General features: G+C 42.0%; 1 protein-coding gene across 1 annotated transcript; it reads left to right on the forward strand.

The window, feature by feature from the left end:
• Positions 1-2,040: 2,040 nt before the first annotated feature.
• On the forward strand, positions 2,041-7,979 carry LOC311275399 (zinc finger protein 703-like). Its single transcript, XM_084383926.1, has 2 exons — positions 2,041-2,628; positions 4,258-7,979. Exons 1-2 carry the CDS (start codon positions 2,395-2,397, stop codon positions 5,791-5,793), a joined length of 1,770 nt encoding a protein of 589 aa, XP_084240052.1. The 5' UTR covers positions 2,041-2,394; the 3' UTR covers positions 5,794-7,979.
• The last annotated feature ends 11,026 nt before the right edge of the window (positions 7,980-19,005 follow it).

Here is a 19,005-nt window from a genome sequence, read left to right on the forward strand (position 1 = left end):
CGTATGACTTATTTCCACCGCTCGCTGACTTTGTTCTCTGCATCATTTCACTCACAAAAGTGCATTTTTAGTTTTAATAAGGGGTTTACACACCGCAATCGCAAGTACACTCACAGTATCCCTCTCTGTGAAGTTGACAGTGAGCTCTTCTTGGAGAGCGATCCTGCCCGGGCCTTCAGATCTTATGTTTCACGAGCTGGAAATTATAAGATTCCATCTGACATTTTGAGTAAAGTTTAGTTTCCCACATATTCATGATCCTGTGGTTTCATTTAGACTTTACCGTAAAGTTTAAATACCGTGTGGTCACATGTCAAACATTTGATGTGTAATTTCCTTAAAACTGCACTCTTGAGATTGAATCTTATGATTTATCACTCATGATTTATGATTCATCTGTGTTGTGAAGCCAAAACAAATTAATCATGTCAACATTGAGGGCAAATACCCACCAATTTTATGCTTTTTTGTTTCTGCGTCTTGTGATCAAGCGAAGCAGTCTGACCCGGAATTCAGGCCACAGCATTTTTCCAAAGATTTATTCTGATTATTTTTCCCACGAACGTGAATAAAACTATTTGCTGGAATTCTTCGGGCCTTTAATTTTATCTTTAAAGTGGTAACTTTTTTAATTTTATTTTTCAGGACAGTTAGCAGTGTGATTTATGGATGTGTCCTTGCTCCAGGGCGAGAACATTTTAAAGGGGAAGTTCGACATTTTTAAACCAAGGCCTGGCATTTACATGTATGAGTGTGCAAATGAATCATGCTCGTCCACTAAAGGTGCTCCTTGTGCCACTGACAGGCTGAGGATGTTATTCTAAGTGTCCGACAACATTACAAGCACAATTCCTCTTCTCGCTCTGAAATCATGCATGGTGAGTTGTTGAAGTATTGTCAAAATCAGCTAAATATACAGCTGTGACTTTGGGAAGAAAGTCTGTCTGTCCTCGCTACATCTCTGACTCACGTTTCCACTGTTGTTTTGGTTCCTTACAACTCACATCTCGTGAGATTTCAGAGCGAGACTTGAACAAACTTGTGTTTCTGGTTACAAAATGTTGTCAGACACTCAGAACAACAGCCTCAGCCCTTTTCATGGACGTAACTTCAACGGTCGGAGTTGCCTCAAAGTATTGCCTAGCAGCCTTTGCAGCAGCCAAGTCGTCAGGGTTTAATGTTCGCAGTTAACATTTTTGCAAACCACAGATTTGTCCGAGGTATCATGTTCACAATAAATGCTTATTAATATACTGTTAGACTCTAAGACTGTTATACTTGTGTGGTGTAGAGATGACAGATTTTTGTATTGATTAATTTTTGAATAATTGCTGAAAATAATCTCGGTGACAAACACAAGTTTGTGATATGTACACGTTTTGCTCAGCGAGATAATCTTCACAGATGAACACCACTTTTGTGATTTTCGAAGCGTAGACTAAATCACTAGAAGTCAAAAGCTAATGTTAGGCTATAAACAGACTACATTGCAGTCGCATGAGGTAAAAAGTCACCACCACTAACCATCTCTACTGCGATTTATTGGGACTTTCACCTTTTTATGGAACTTGACCTGTGCCGTGGCGGCACGATGTAGTTCACTGAGCGGTTTAACACAAAACTAGATGATGTTTTACTTTATTTAGGACAAACTGTGACTTTCTTGACTTGGAAAATCATCTTTTAAATTGACAAACAACATATGTGTAGTTCATGATGCGGTATCAAAAACTAATGTATCTCTCTCCGTGTGACTTGTGCAGCTTCCTCTGGAGCCATTAAACTACGTTTTTTTCTCTACAAAACCTGTAAACACACTTTAATGCGAGAAATTGTTGGAGCTACCCTTTAAATCAAATATCTGAAACCCTTCTCCAACACTGGGTGTAATGGAGGTGGAGGGTTGTCACTGGGGGAGGCTGGCTGCCGTCGCCCCGCCTCCCCTCTCGTCCTCCCCGCCCTCCTCATCGCTGATGCGGCCACCCAGCGGACACTCTGCTGCCTGCCTGTTGAGATCAGTGAGCTGCTGAAGTCCGGAGCGGAGACACGCAGTGGGACGTTTCCTCTCAACACTTGGGATCTATAAAGTAAGCTGCTGTTTTATGACCTTACAGAGGAGACGCTGTGTCCATTTTTACGCACGGTGACTCGCTCACTTTTTGTTTTTTGGTTTGGGATCCGTGTGTCAGGAGGTGAAGATGCTTCAGACGAAGTGAGAGAAGAGGCTCCTCCGTCCTTCGGGACATTTAAGGACGTCCAGCTGTGTGTTTTTCTGGGACATATGTGCTGTCTGCATGGATTGGATTTAAACGTCACCTGCATTTTACGCACCGTTTCGCATTTTACGCACCGTTTTGGACTAAACGATCTCCAGAGCGCAGCGCCCTCTCTCCAATGAAATATCTCCCCGCTGTGGATCGACTCAGTAAGCGGATCGAGCTCAGTGAGACCAGCCACAGCACGAAGTCTCGTCCCGGTGCCGTGGTCTCTCTATTGACCCCTCTGGACCCACTTCGACAGGCAAAGCGGCTTCCTATCCGAGTCATCAAGATGTTGACTGCGCACACTGGACACCTGCTTCACCCCGAGTATTTACAGCCTCTGACGTCCGCACCAGTGAGCATCGAGGTAATTTATGTCTTTTAAAACGCCTCATTTTATACTGAAGTGTGGTGAACATGAGAAGACAACTATGAATTTATCGCACTGTCATCTGATGTGACAACAGACTAAGGAAACATGTCTGACCTCAGATTTAACTCGAAGGATTAGTAATGAGTAAAAGTATCAGATACATTACATCATAGATCAAATGACAACTTAATTATGTTTAAGTTAGTCCTTTAATTTACAGAAAATTTATGATAAATGACAAAAGGCTGCAACTACTTGAACTAATCGATTAATCTACCGATTATTGTGTCAGTTAATGTGTTTGAAAGGTGAAAAATGTCCCTCACAGGCGCTCAGAGCCAAACATGAAGGCTTTAACTGTCTTTTGTTCAAGTCCCAAACCTCGCAGATTCTCTGTTTAACCCCATGAATGACAAAGAAATGCAGCAAATCCTCAGTTAGACAGTTAAATCGTTTACTTCTTTGTCGACTGACGATTAATCGACAAATCGTTTGAGCTCTGAACACAACAATGTGAGGATGCCCCTTAGGATTCTGGGAAATCATGTTTTAGTATTTTCTGTCGTTTCTAAGACAAAAAGATCGATCAAGAAAATAAAAAATAAAAGAATCTGCCTTTAACTTTAACGTTTCTGTTGTCGATCATTTGCTCGATTAATCGATTAGTTGTTTGGTCTGTAAAATGTCAGTCAGTTTACTTTAAAGCTGAAGATGACGTCGACAAATGTCTTGTTTTGTTCTCGTTACAAAGAATTTTTAGCTTTTGAAAAATTATTTTAGTTTGTAAAATGATCCTTTATTTTCGTAATGATCGTTTGTGCTCCGAAAACAGCAATTTGAAGACCTCGCCTCGGATCCTGGGAATTTATATCTGGAGTTTTTTGTATTTGTTTTTATTTTTTTTTAGATGAAAGGATCCATCAAGAAAACAATCGTCACAACAATTGTTAAATCCAGGGCGGCAGCTAACGATTGTTTTTGTTGTTGGTTAATGTTCTCGAATAATTGATTAGTTGTTTTGTCAAAACAGATGAAAGAGATTTAAGTTTACTGTCAAAGATGAGTTAAGAAACCAGAAAATATTCACATTTAGGAAGCTGGAAACAGAGAATTTTTGGCTTTTTAAAATAATATTTTTGCTTGAAAAATGTTTGTTTATTTCTTTGACGATAAAACGATTCATCGATCAAGTTTGAGCTCAAAAAACTTTGATTTGAAGACGGCCTCTTGGATTCTGGGAATTCATGTCAGGCATGTTTCAGTATTTTAAATCAATTTTTAGACAAAACGATTCAAGAACGTAACTGTCACATTAATTGCTGCTGTAATTCCATGGCTGCCACTTTCATTCTGGATCATTTACTCGATTAGTTGTTTGGGCCTTAAAATGTCAGGAAATTCTGAAAAGGTGCCTCAAGATGACAACAACAAATGTCTTGTTTTGTCCACAACCTAAAGATATTCAGTTTCCTGGCACAGAGGAGGAAAGACACCAGAAAATATTCACATTTGAGAAGCTGTAATCAGAGAATTTCTTAAAATATGACTCAGGTCTACAGATGACAGTACATTTTTTTGCATGAAAGTTAAAACGAGCTAATCAGAATCTATATTTTGTCGTAGCTGGATGCCAAGAAGAGCCCCCTGGCCCTGCTGGCACAGACCTGCTCTCAGATCGGCAAACCAGACCCTCCATCCTCCTCCAAGCTGAGCTCCTCCTGCAGCCAGGGGGACAAGGAGCTCAGCAGTCGGTCGTCCGGCTCCAGCCTGAAGCTCGGGGAGCACCGTCCCTCCCTGGATGACAAGTGTAGCTTCAAACCCTACAACAAAGGCGGTGGAGACTGTCGCAGGGAGGGAGTCACCAGCAGCAGCTCCAACAACACCAGCAGCAGCAGCGGCGGCGATAAAGTCGGGTTCAGGGTACCCAGCAATAACGTCAACACTAATGGGAACTCAACCACTGGCCAGCAGTCGTATCCGCCCCACTCTGCCTCGCCCAGCTCCAGAGCCACCCCACCAGGACACACTCAGCAGCAGCCTCACAAACAGAGCCAGTCTCCTGGTGGACAGTCACACTCCCAGACTCTGAATGGAGACGCTGCACATGAGCGGGGCAGTCCGACCAGCACGAGCAGCAATAACAATCACCCAAAAAAGGACGCGGATGTAAATAAGAACAACTCGGACGGTCCACACGACGCTAACTCCAGCCACGTTCGAGCCAGCACGAACTGCAGTAACGGCAGCTCTGATGGCGGCTCCAACCACGAGGGGGGAGGTAAAGCGGAGTCGATGCAGCCGAGCCACGGTCCCGGACGCATCACGCCCATTTCTCCTTACAAGACAAGCCAGCCGCTCTTCCCCCTGCCCTCCTCTAACATGGGCTACCACGGGTCTTTAGTGGGGGCTTACGCAGGCTACCCGTCTCAGTTTGTTCCCGGGTTGGATCCGACTAAGTCGAGCCTCAGCATCGGAGGGATGGGAGTTCCTGGTAAGCACCCGAGCTCCAGCCCTCTCACGGGTGCCTCCCCTCCCTCCTTCATGCAGGGTTTATGCAGGGACCCCTACTGCCTGAGCTACCCGAGTGTATCCCATCTCGGCGGAAGCAACTGCAACTCCTGCATCCACGACCCCTCCTCCACCCTCAAATCAAACTTCCCACTGGTGTACCCCTCCCACCCGCTCCACTCCCTCCACCAGAGCTCCAGCGTGTCCTCCTCCCTCTCACACCCCCTCTACACCTACGGCTTCATGCTCCCCAACGACCCCCTGCCCCACGCCTGTAACTGGGTGTCAGCCGGGGGGCCCTGCGACAAACGTTTCACCACGTCAGAGGAGCTGCTGGCTCACCTGCGCACACATACGTCCCTGCCTGTGGGGATGGACAGTAAGCTACTCGCTGTTTCCTCCTCTGGACCTGCCTCCTGCCACCTCCACCTCCCCCACCAGAGCAGCCCAGGCTCCATGCCCAGCTCCCTCTCCCTCAGGGCTCCACCCAGCCTGGGTTTAGCTCGCTATCACCCCTACAGTAAGGTCCATCTACCCCCCGGACCCTCCTCCATCTCCCTGCACTCTCTGCCCACCACAGGCCCGTACTACCCTCATTACGCCCTCTACAGTCAAAGACTTGGATCAGCATCTGCTCTGGGCTACCCGTGATACACCATCTGCTCATATGTTTAAAGGAGTAGTTCGACATTTTGGGAAATATGCTTATTCACTCTCTGGCAGAGGGGTAGATGAGAAATATGATACCAAAGTCCAGATTACCTTCGCACGTACACTGGAAACAGAGGGAAACAGCTAGCCAGTTTCCAGGCAACATGATGAAACTTCAGGAGGTTCCCTGAAGTGTCAGGTTAATTTAATTCTTCGTCTCTCAGCCAAGAAATAATCTAAAACAGCGACTTGACAATTATTATTTTTTTTACAGTTTTAGTATTAAAGGAGCAATTTTTTAAGGACAGACTTTTAGTTGAAAGCATCCAAACAATGAATTAAGCAGTCAAAGTGTTGTTGTTATATGAAAGATGTCTGAACTGAAATTAGCATGCTAACCAGCTAGCCTCGTCCTGCCCTGTAATACAACTCATTACCGCAAGAGGCGATAGACTGGTAGTTTAAGTTAAGTCTAGTTTAAACTGGGACATGTCTTTCCTTCGTCGTCTAATAATTAAACAAAATAAACTAGAAATATAAGAGATATTTTTACACATACAACCATATGAATTTAAGTTTCTCTCTTTAACCGAACCAAGACAAGCTTAATTCCCTCGTTAACTCATCGTGAAACAACAAACCTCTGGTTTTGTCGAAGTAAATCCACAATTCAGTGAATAAGATGTGACACTGTAACACTCTGTCGCTTCTTTCCACGCTATAAATCGCCTCCTTACCTGAGTCGTCAAACTAACTAACCGTGAGACACTGTGTTCAGTCCCAGTTCGGCATCCGGCCATGTTTACTGTCAGTTTGCCACCGGCTCCACGGCTAACTGAGTCATGAGCCAATAAGCTAACGGAAGCTAGCTATAGCCAAGGATAGCTAGCAAAAAGCAGCCACCTATGTCTTTGGAGCTACCTTGCATTCTGGCTATATTTTACAAATTACAACTTTTTAGAAATGAGATTAGGAATGAAACAATATGACGATTTTATGTTGTGAATTTCCTCGCCGAAATAATTGAGATTCACATTATCCAAGTAATCCCCGTGATTAACTTATCCCAAGTGTTTAATTGGACTGTGATAAAGTTTTAATCTGGATATGAGATATAACATGTTGATTTAGGAGTTTTAAAGGTGCTGGTAGGCAGATTCGGTTGCATTTGGACTGAGCCAGGCTTTCTGTTTCCACCGGTTTCAAGTCTTTGTGCTAAGCTAAGCTAAGCTTTAGCTATTTAATGGACAGATGCAACAGTGGTATCGTCCTTCTCATCTAATGTACCAAAGATAATAAGCAAATTTGACAAAATATTGAGCTATAACTTTAAGTTTGTACTTAATTGCGGCAAGTTGCTGCTTCCTGTGACTTCAGACTGGATTCAAGTAGAACTGGGATGGGAGAACAAGTCCTGGATCTTGACTTGAGCACATCTTCACTCTTTTGTTTCTACATTATATAAGTAGGTTTTTCTAATCAGGCCCCACTCCTACAGATCAGAGGACAAATGTGGCTCTTTGCATGGCTGCACAATACTCGGATACTTCTGCAACAGATGCGACTGCCCCTTTGGTGACACATTGATTGGTTGGACGCTGTGTGATAGCACTTGGATGTTCAGGGTTCTCAAACGATGATGATTTAGCGCAGAGAAACATGCGACAGGGATGGCAATAAGCTGCAGCCGTGGACCGAAGTCCGGCCACAGTCGCTTTCTCCCTGCGAGAGATGCATGTAAGCTCGACACAGCGAACACACGTAACTGTTTATTCAGCCCTGATGGTTTGTGATGATTTGTTTTGGTTCCTTATGTTTTGTTTATTCCTACTGAGAACTTGTATTTATTTTTCACCAGGAATCTGGCTTTCATGTTTACCATCTATTCTCATTTTACAGTCCTCTGAGCAGACATGTGGGGAAGCCAGATGACAGATGTTTAATATTTTGTGTCTTAACACTTTTGCGAGAATGATGAATGTTGAAATCACATCTCTCTCTCTCTCTCTCTCTCTCTCTCTCTCTCTGAACTCCTCAGCTTTTTGATTTTTTTTTTTTTTTTAATTCTCACAGCAAATCAATAAAAATGAGATGTGATATTTTTTGTATAATTGGAATACCGTGTGGTGGTATCCAGTTAAAGGGGAGGTCATATTTTGTTAAATAAATCACACTGAAGCTGTTGATACTGTCGTCTTCATTTCACTGTCAGTTCCTCATCTAAATATCTCTTTTATTTAGAGAGTTTAACAGTAATCAATCAAGAAAATCATAAGTTTTAATTTTAATTGGTTTCATTTACTCCTTAAATGTAATAACTATCTGATTTTAGGTGATTATCTCCGATTCTAGAGGTCATTCTGTTGCAGTTCTTACGACCCAAACGCTAAAATAAATGTTGGCTTTTCTGCAAACCATGAATACGATGAAACTTTACATTTCTTAAGGTTCAATTTTCTATTTTATCTTGTGACAACGCTGTGCTTATGGTCAGTGATGGACTGTAACTGAGTACATTTACGTAAGTACTGTACTTTAGTACAATTAGAAGTGCTCTGTCAGAAAAGTGTTTATGTTTTCTGCAACCTTTATACTTCCTCCCCACTATAATTTGTATTATTACTGCTGTTATTGTAGTAGATGTAGTAGTGATTTTGCAGATTGCAAGTTGTATCAGAGCCAAAGTAGCTTTTTTATTATTATTATTGACAATCAGATTGAAAAAAACAACAAAAATGCTGAATATCAGATCCAATAATTGCTTAATCCATAGTATATACATACATTTAAATGTATATTTACTATATATGTATGTATATTTTACTTTTGATACTTAAGTATATTTAATATCCTTCACTTTTACCACAATATTTCTTTGGGGTACTTTGAACAACACTGTTTATAGTCTGGTTAGGTTTAGGCACAAACACTTGGTTAGGGTTTGGAAAACGTAATATTTTGGCTTAAAAGATCTGTTTTTATCGCCACAAACACAAAAATCTGTTGCTTTCACACTTAAAATTGTTGAAACACAGTCTTGAACTGCAGTCACTGGCTTGGCAGCCATCTCACCTGTTAGGCAATAAACATGTAACGTGAATATATGACACCTGTTGTACAAACGTCAACATGTAGCCGGAATGTTAACCGCCAACATTTTTGCGACTGGGCTTATAAGGGTGTGAGTTTAAAGGGGCACTATGTAGTTTTGGGAAAGACATCCAAACTCAGAACAGGTTACGTGGTTGCACGTCTTCCAGGATCACCTTCGACGTTTTCGGAAACAAAACATTCGCACAAACTAGCTCTGATGGAGAGTACAGCGGCCTTAAGGGGGGAAAGGAGGTGATGTAGTGAGAGGAAGATGTCAACTTCTGTCCGTGTACGTGTCAGCCAGACTTTGGCTTCTGATTTGTACCAATGGCTATTTTTACGGTGGAAGAATCACATGATTAATGGCTCGAGGTGTGCTTTACTTCTGCTAATATTTCACTGTGTTGACAGCGGCTCATGAGCAGACCACAAGGATACAGCTCACATTCCTCGTGTTCTGCGGTGTCACCTTAAAGCAACAGCATCCTTATTTAGACCTCCTGGATTGTTTTACAGAAATGCCGACATCTGTGGATGCTGGAGTCAAGCCTGTCTGACTGTAATGTATAAGATCCTGATAAGCATCAGAGTCAGACTGCCGATTCTCGTATCTGTTCGAGATGAAGACCTGACGGTCGCTCGAGTTACCACCGCCGCCACATGATTGGCAGCGGTAATATGCCATTTCCTCGCAACATGACACTGTGACACCCATGGCGAAGTATAGATGACCCACGCTGGTCACTCACAACTCTGACAAGGGACCCACAGGGGTCAAAACAGCCTGTCCCCACTGTAACAAGAGAGAGCGCTCCTCTTTCAGCGGTCTGAGATGCTGTAGGGGTGTCTGAGTTCGGCAGGAGGGCATCAGATCCTGTAGGTCCACTCTGGAGGTCTCACGTTCCCCTGATATGTCCCAGAAAACAGACACACTTTAGATTATTGAGAGCTGGATGCTGATACTATAAAGCAAAGAGTCGTCACATGCTTTCTCTCCAGTCTTGGAGTTAATCTTAGAGGATTTTTTGAGGCAAATGTGGTTTTTATTGTTTACAGGATGGATTTCACTTCACTTTGGCTTTTCAAGTATTTCCAGTCAGTTGTGTTCACTGTCACAAAGGTGGAGAGGGATGTATAGTGTTGGATTGGGATGCCACCTATTGGTGACCAACAAAACCTTTTTGTCATCTAACTTTAAGCATCAACATTCGAGTATTTCTTGTTTGTTTCTGTTGATATATTCTATCAACCTGCCCGGGTACATCCCACTGTTTATTCATGTGGTTTGTCCCTGATAAAGTAAAGTAAATAAAAGTAACTACTGTATATTGATTATTGGGCAAAGTTTAGAAAGGGGGAAAGGATATATATTTCTAGTATACATTCATAAAAACAGGGAAATGTTTTTTTACATTTCAGCTTCGAAAATGTATTGTTTTATTGAATACTTTCATTTTGAAGCTCACTGTCTGTGTAGAAAATCTAATAGTTTAATCTAAAAGATGGCTTTGGTTGGAGCCACAGAGTACCGGTAACAAAAACATGATGTTGAATGTTGATAAACGTGATGCTACACATTCATTTTTGGGCATTTATTTATTTTTGTCTCCTCAAGATGATTTTTTTTAATAAATTCAGAACTTGTGCGCATCAAGTTGAATATAAGAACTGAACTGTCACCATCAAGAAGTAATAAAAGTTCATTAGCTGCAAAACTAACTGCTAACGTTAGCATGCTAACATGCTGAACTAAGTCGGTGACCACGGTAATCATTTTTCTTCTTCTAATGTTGCGTTCCAGTCAACTTCAGACCTCGAAGCGTTCCAGGTGCACAATGCACAAAAGTTGACGAAGAACCTGGCTAGCCGCAACAAAATGGCGTCTCTTGTGTACACAGAATTGAACCCTCAGCAGCGCTGCCTCGTTGCGTATAAATGAAATACAGGAGGAAAAATAATACAAGGTAAGAGACGTCATTATACATTTTATTTTACAGCACTTTTATGCCTGGAAACACATCTAAATACTGGATACTCGTCCAGAACACAGCATGTTAGCATTTAGCTTAAAGCTCCAACAGAGCTGCTACCACGGCTGTAGACTTGTTAAAAAAAAAAAAAATGAAACATGACCTTCATTCCTCACACCATTAATTTTCACCCAGCCTCTTCGTCATTACTCATTCATGCAGCCAATATTTATGATTTCTTTCTTTTCAGGCCTCGATTATTTCCTTCATTTGTTTCTAATCTTTTCCGCCCCAGACCCTCATTTATACACGAGCTGAGCTGAGTCATGCTGTTTTCCATCACTTATATTAGTTTCACACCTCGGAGAGGCCCCGGCTCAAGCGACAAAGAAACCGAGGCCAAAAGAAGGACTGAAGGGAGGGGATTACTTATTCACTACTCCCACCCACACTCCCCCCGTCAACCAGAGGTTTCATCCGTCACAAAACAACTCTTGCTTCCCCTGATCTCTTGCTTACCACAGCCCTTTTTATTTAGCACTCTAAATTAAACCCAGAGTCTGGAGGACATATTTCTCTGTAATATATAAAAAGTCTCTTGGTATTGTTCTTGGAGATGAGGGCTCGCCTCCCTGCTCGGTCTGAGGGAGTCCAGGGTGCAGCTTGACAGCCCCGGTGATTAATGATGACAGACTGTGGAGCTGCTCCTCCATCACTTGACGAGGCTTTAACCCCTTTATCAGCCTAAATCAGTGCAAAAAAAAGACCAGAAGAAAAGAGATAGTGAATTGTTTCTTCCTATTAAATCATTAAGCTTCAAATCACGAACATCTGCCCCGATGCTTCCTCTGGATTGTCTGTGAGTTACAGATTGCAGGCAGCGTCCCAGAAATAGATTCCTCTCTGCTTTTATTTTGTCTTCTCTCCAATTTTATCACTTCATCCATCATCCGACTATGTGGGCTTTTCAAGTGGTCCAAAAATAAAGAGGACACAGATGTCAGCCATGCTATACTGATGTTTCTAAACCACCGTAAACCCATAACTTACATTCACCCACAGGCCGGGAGAAAGGGTTGAAAATACACTTTTTTTCGCCTACAGAAAAACACTGAGCTGCACATAACATGCTGAGACTCCCACGTGCTTGTTTTTTAAAGGAACAGTTCACACAAAAGTGGAAATTTAGTTGTTATCTACTCACCCTTAATGTATTATTCACTTTTTATTGACCATACTTGAGCGGATAGTGACATGACATGAAAAATTATACCTTCTCCGTCGAAGTTGTTAAATACTGCTGTATTATGTGACTTTATGCATTTTCTTGAGTGCCTCGTCTCAGCGCCTCTCTCTGTTCAGCTAACGGAGAGCAACAGTAGCTAACGTCGAGCTTGTGCACCCACGTCAGATCGGGTTGCACGCTTTTCATTTCGTAGCTACATTAAAGATTTCAGCTGAAAAAAATGGTTCTGGTAGGTTCTCAGGTGACTCAAGTGACTTTCCTTCAGCATGGGGGTGAGTACATGATGACCGACTTTTCATTTTTAGGTGAACTGTTCCTTTAAATTTCCATAGTCCAACAATAAATTAGTCTCCGTAATGCCCCCAGGAAGAGAGCCGGGCTTTGCAGCCAACTTTCCTAGTGACCAAACTGTGTAATTACAACATCACGTGATGCACTTTGGGCCCAAATGACCTTTTCCCATAAGCTTACATTGTGAAAGAAGCAGCTGTAAAATGGTGGATAAATTTCACAACCCCTGAGAAATTACTAGTTTCACTGTCATAACTGGAGCCATTCGGTCCAATAAAGTCTTGAAGAAACCACACGATTTAATTCATTTATCCCCGTTCAAGTTAGCCGGGCACTAAACCGAAAGATAGAGAAGCTCAACACAGAAGATCCTGGTATCTACTTTTTCGGCTTCACAACCGCCGCTGAGCAGCTTTCACAGGAACGAACAGGGCTCCATTAATACAACGTCCTCGGTCTCCACTTGGGCAGGTATTTTTGTTGCTAAAAAGGGGCACTATCCTACCTCTCTCTCCTCATGTCTCAAGCCCTGTTGTTTAAAAAACGTCGACGGAGAGAGTTTAGTGGTGTACAAGAGGGCAAACGCAATTATGGTTTCGTTGCTAATGTGCATGGCCCCAGCTGGTTTTGATCTGGCTGTGCTCTGAGGGCTCCCAGCTCAGTTGTCAGCTCTCATGCATCACAGACCCGGTGCTTAACGGAAAAACGTGCTTTGGCAGCAGCCAGCAGAGGCCTGGAGGCCAGCGGGTGCTGGTGGGTTAGCCGCATTCAAGTGGGAGGGGGGGGGGTGACACTATCCTCTGCCTTCCGCATCTGGATCCTCACGGCCACATTCTCTCATTCCTTATGGTTTTTCACCCTCTTCATGAATGTAACCGCTGTAATTGGACGGCGTGACCCAGTGCAGACGCCACGCCACAGACTTGGGAGGTCAGAGAAAAGGCTCCAAAATACACACACATGGATGGCAACCGAAAGAAAGAAAAGTACAAAGCAGAACGAGGAAAGAGATGCTTGCATGGAAATAAGCAGACATGATTACTCAAATACAGTCATTAAGGAGGAAATGTTGTTTTTCATGCTGTCAGGATGATTAATGAGGGACAGCAAATCCACTCAAATGCTGTTGTTTAGTCTAACCAGCAGACCTGATCTCTGCCACTAACGTAGAACAGACAGGATGTGTGTGATATGTTCAGTGTGTGTGTGTGTGTGTATGTTGAATCACTAAAAAATGTAGAAAGCTTAAAAAAAAAAAGGTTACAGACTAAAGCTGGAGAAGTCAGGAGCTTTAAAACAATGATGTAGTACATGTAGACTAGTTTAGACAATACTCAGCCTGACCTGCTGTGTTTACTGTGTGCTATTCAAGTCATAATTAATCTTAATTAAGTGACCACGAGGATGTGTTTCCGTTCAGAAAACACAACTGCCTGTTCTCTAAACCCTTTTCCCTGAACGGCGATCGTCCAATCATGTCTTTGTACTTGTAAACTGTCCAGTTTTGGATTTCTCAATGTTTAATTTGTGTGTTTGAGGCTGTAATAAGAATAATATTCAGCATTTAAAGAGTTTGAAGGTGTGAGGAAGGGATCAACTAGTGTGTTCAACATAAACTTCAGTCGTTAGCATGCATGGCTTGCTACCTACAGTCATTGAATGTTATTTTTTAAGTCCAACACCCATTTAATTAACTAATTAGATTAGTTTGGGCTAACTTTTAAAAGTTGTGTAAAAATTAAAAACACAAGAGTAAAAGTGAAAGGAACTACTGTTAATCTACTGTAATGTAAGCGTCAATCATTAGCATGTCTGGCTAACTAGCTTGTTACCTACAGTGCTTGAATGTTGCTTTTAAGTCCAACACCCATTAACTTTAGTTTGGGGTAACTTTTAAAGGTTATGTAAGAATGACGAAGTGTGTAAATCTAACGTTAGCTTCAATTGTCAGCATGTCTGGGTAACTAGAAAGTAATCAAGTGTTATTTTTAAGACCAAAACCCTTTTAATTAACTAACTAGAGATTTTGGGGTAACTTTTGACAGCTCCTAGAGTAAAAGAGTAAAAGTTTGAGGAACTAGTGTTGATCTACTGTAACGTAAGCATCAATCGTTAGCTGTTTTTGCCTACTTTCTCTGAAATCAAGGACCCATTGTTTCCAATATTTACATTGAAGCAGCGTTAATATTACCATTGTAGGCTGGCCAAGCAGGAGGTTGTGACTTGAACTGAATGTTCAACATCAAAATGTGATTTAATTTAGAAAGCAGTCTCAGACATCTTTCTCTGGTTTCCTTCATGCGCACCACATTCATTAAAAATACATTTCATGCTCCCATTGATCACTTTGAATACAGTATGTGTCAACACATTCTAGAAAATTAGCCGTCTTTTTTGAGTTTTGTAGCCCGTACCGTGCCAAACTCTTCAGAAACTCCAGATGTTCCCCAAAATCATGCTGGAAGGCTGATAAGGAATCAGCTTTCAACAGATGTCTTGTGCCTGGACTCAGTGATTTAGTAGCTGCAAATGATGAAACACTGTTTCCGCGTCTCACAGCCTGACTGGCTTTAATCATTATGCAAGCAGCTGCAGATCTGGGTGACGTCATGTCAGCGGATGGGAACGACGAATGAGATGGTACATTAGTTTTTACATTTTTGTGTCTTTGTATATTTGATGGATTTGGGATGTTTTTGCTAAAGCATGACATACAATCACAGGAATGTGGAAATGAAGCACAAAAGAAGTCGCTATGCAGCTATTTATTATTATGAGGGGGGAAGTTGTATCTTGACCTTGGAGAAATCTTAACTCAAAGACCACTAACCAGCTTTTCATTTCATGTTTTACTAGACAAATGAAAAACTTTGACTTACTGGTACTGTTAGATTAAAAAATCACAGAATCACCGAATAGGATTAATCTTCTGGGTAACATGAACGTCTGCACCAAATTTCCCAGCAGTCAGTCCAATAGTTTTTTAAGACACAAGATGAAAAGTCCCCAAAATCATGAGGATCAATTTGGAAAAGTCACCAAATTATCACCATAATCATTGGGATTAATCTTCTGGGGAACATGAATATTCATGCCAAAATTAATGGCAATCACTCAATAGTTTTCTAGACATTTCACCAAAAACTACAGAGCCAACCTCGTGGTGGCATAACAGTAAAAGTCAGGTATCACCAAAACCATTTGGATTCATCTTCTGGGGAACATGAATGAAATTTTTTCTAATCCATATAGATGTTGAGATATTTTACAGGTCAAAAAACTCTGAACTTTGACTTGCTGTTAGTGTCAGATGAAAGGTTAGAGGATCATTAGGATTAATCTTCTGAGGAACATGAATATTCTTGCCAAAAGTAATGGCAATTAATCTAATTTGTTTAGACATTTCACTCAAATCAACAGACTCAATCTCATGGTAGTACAAGATTAAAAGTCAGAGGGTCACCAAAATCATTAGGATTAATCTTCTGGGGAACATGAACGTCAGTAAAAAGAAATGTGCTCTAATCTGTATTGTAGATGTTTTACTTGACAAAAAAACGATACACCATGACTTGCTGATGGTGTTAGATGAAGTCAAAGGATGACCAAAGTAAATAGGATTAATCTTCTGGGGAACACGAATATCTGTACCAGATGTCATGACAATCTATCAAGTTGTGTTCACTGTCTAATCAGGGTTATCTGAGAAGTAAAAACCTGTGAACGCACGACTCCATCGGTAAGAGCAGTCGGCTCGAACACGGCTGCGGTTGGTCAGGAGGAGGTGGCGTCTGACAGCACAAATGACTGACACAAACATTGAGGGAGTTGGACAGATGAGAGCCACAGGCGCTGGGAGCCGAGGGGACGCATGAGGGTCAACACATCGGCTGTGCATTGAGTGTGGCCCCGGCAGCTGTATGCATAGGGGAGCCTTGGCCTCCTGCTCTGCATGTCAGGGGCCGTGATTAATGACCTGCAGGCCTTGCTCTTTACCCCCCCCCCCCCCCCCCCACCACCACCACCTCCGCCCCACAGAAGTCACAGCGCTCATTTAGCTAATGGACACAGGCATGGGCAGGCACTGGAGGCGAGGGGGTACGTACAAGAGCGCGTACATGTGAAATAAGAGCAATTTCCCTCCTACAAAATACCACTTTTCCAGGCTCCGTGTAATTTCAGGGCGAGAGCGATGATTTCTTAGATTACTGTGTGCAACGGCTGTGTGCCTGTGCAGTGTCGAGGCTGAGAGGGTGCCCGTGCCTGTGTACCGGTTCCCAGCTTGTCAGGCAGCTGTCGAGGAGTGATTTATGACCACTAGACTCCAACCTGTCTTCACTGCCAGCTCAGTATTGTTACAACTGACAGCTAATGAGGCCAGACATGCTTTCAAGCAGAGCACTTAACAGGACTTCAATCTTCCCCCGTCACAAGTACCATTTTTGCACTCTCTCACACACCAACCCTCCTTTTCTCTATGCCTTCCTTGTTCTCTGTCTTTCTGTGGTGGAATATCTGACAGGCAGTGAAAAGGCTTCTGCCTGCCGAAGGAGGAGATGTTTCTCAGAAGGCAAAGGCATCTTTCGCGCACACATATCTGCAGCTAATGCTTCATTTAATCTAATAGTCAAAACCCTTTCTCACTGGGCTTGTGGCAGAAAAATGCCAATTCAGTTTCTTGCCGAGAATTAGACGAGAAGAACGACGCCACGCTCGTGTGAAGCTACAGCCAAGGAGAGGGTTGGGTTAGCTTAGCTTAGCATAAACACTGGAATCAGGGGGAAACAGCTAGCCTGGCTCTGTCAAAATGTGATATAATTCTCCTTAATTCTCCTTTACCTTTTGGATAGAGTCAGGCAAGTTGGTTTCCCACAGTTTTCATGCAGAGCTAAGTGTGATTTGGCTTAAGTACGCAGGTACTTTACGTGAGTATTTTAATGTTATGCTACTTTATATTCCTACTCGACGTCATTTCAGAGGGAAGTATTGTACTTTTTACTCCACTACATTTATCTGACAGCTTGAGTTACTTTACAGATTAAGATTTTACAAAGATATGATCAATTTCTTTATATAGAAATATGACACTCTGCAATACATTAAACTTTCCAACAGTATATAAGATATTCTGTTAAATCATCAGTAATAATATTAACTAAAGGGACCATTCTCCCGAAGAAGTACTTTTACGTTGACACCTTTGTACTTTTACCTGAGTGAATTCACGGCTTTCTTTGAAACAGAGCCGTATTTCTACATTAACTTGAGTAAATAAACTGAGTACTTCTTCCACCGCTTATTACCTGGAGATGTGAACCAGTAAACAAACACACTCTCCGTGTCTCCCAGCTCTCCTTTCCTCTGAATAAGCTGTTGGTATAAAAACAGAGTCTCTGGCAGCTTTCCAACCTTTAACCCCTTGTTCCCTGTCAGCCATGATTAATGGCAGGCTAACTAGCTGCTAGCTTCCATTGCCGGCTGTGCCATTGTCTCCTGGAAACTTAATGAACTCTGACAAGTGTTTTGCCTCCTGAGCTGGTGTTTTCTTTAAATGCTGCAACAGCGACACCTGGAGGTCGATAGAAGGAAACACAGACACAACACTGACTATGATAACATACATTAAATTAAAGCTGCAAGCAGCGATGAACGGGCCCTCGCCCCCCCACGTACGTTGGGGCGTGGCGCTGTCGGAGGGCAGACGCAGAGGGCAAGTCTGTCCACTATGTGGCCCTAGAGCTCACCCATCAATTATACGTCATGTTGTAGTGTATGATTTGGAGAAAACAGCCTGTGAATGTCATGTAAATTGGATGATGTTTGTCGTCACAGCACATAGCTGAGCGAAAGGTAGCGCCTCAGTAAGCTTCTGTCAGAAATGCATGTAGGCTATGTTTTATGTGTGAGAGAAAATGCTAATATTTACATATAAAAATCAATAAAAATTAATGAAAAATATGAAAAGATGTAAAACGTAAAAACAAGAGGTGTATCTCATGCAGCCAGTGTAGTTACATGATCTCACACTGCTTTTGAGTCAATTGATCACATGACCTGGAAGCTATTGAGCTAAAATGCTAATATTTGCTAAAAATGCTAATATTTGCTAATAAAAATTAATAAAAAATTATGAAAAGATGTAAAACGTAAAAACAAGAGGTGTATCTCATGCAGCCAGTGTAGTTACATGATCTCACACTGCTTTTGAGTCAATTGATCACATGGCCTGGAAGCTATTGAGCTAAAATGCTAATATTTACATATAAAAAATAATAAAAATTAATGAAAAATATGAAAAGATGTAAAACGTAAAAACAAGAGGCGTATCTCATGCAGCCAGTGTAGTTACATGATCCCAACATGAAAACAAGTTCTGCTGCACAAATCTTTATTTATTTTTTGGACTTGGTCTTTAATTCTTGCTTCTGTTTTTTGCCATTTTTCTTCTGTTTGTGTTGAACTGTTACTTTAAAGAGGTCATATTATGCTTTTTGTGTTTTTGCCTTTCCTTTATTGTGTTATGTAGCTTTTTTTGTGCATGTAAAAAGTTCTGCAAAGTTAAAAATCCCAAAGTCCACGCCACAGAAAACACTGCTCCTGCACTGCCTGGTT

The sequence above is a fragment of the Pagrus pagrus genome, assembly GCF_965226575.1.
Source record: "Pagrus pagrus genome assembly, chromosome: 19".
NCBI lineage: Eukaryota > Metazoa > Chordata > Actinopteri > Spariformes > Sparidae > Pagrus > Pagrus pagrus.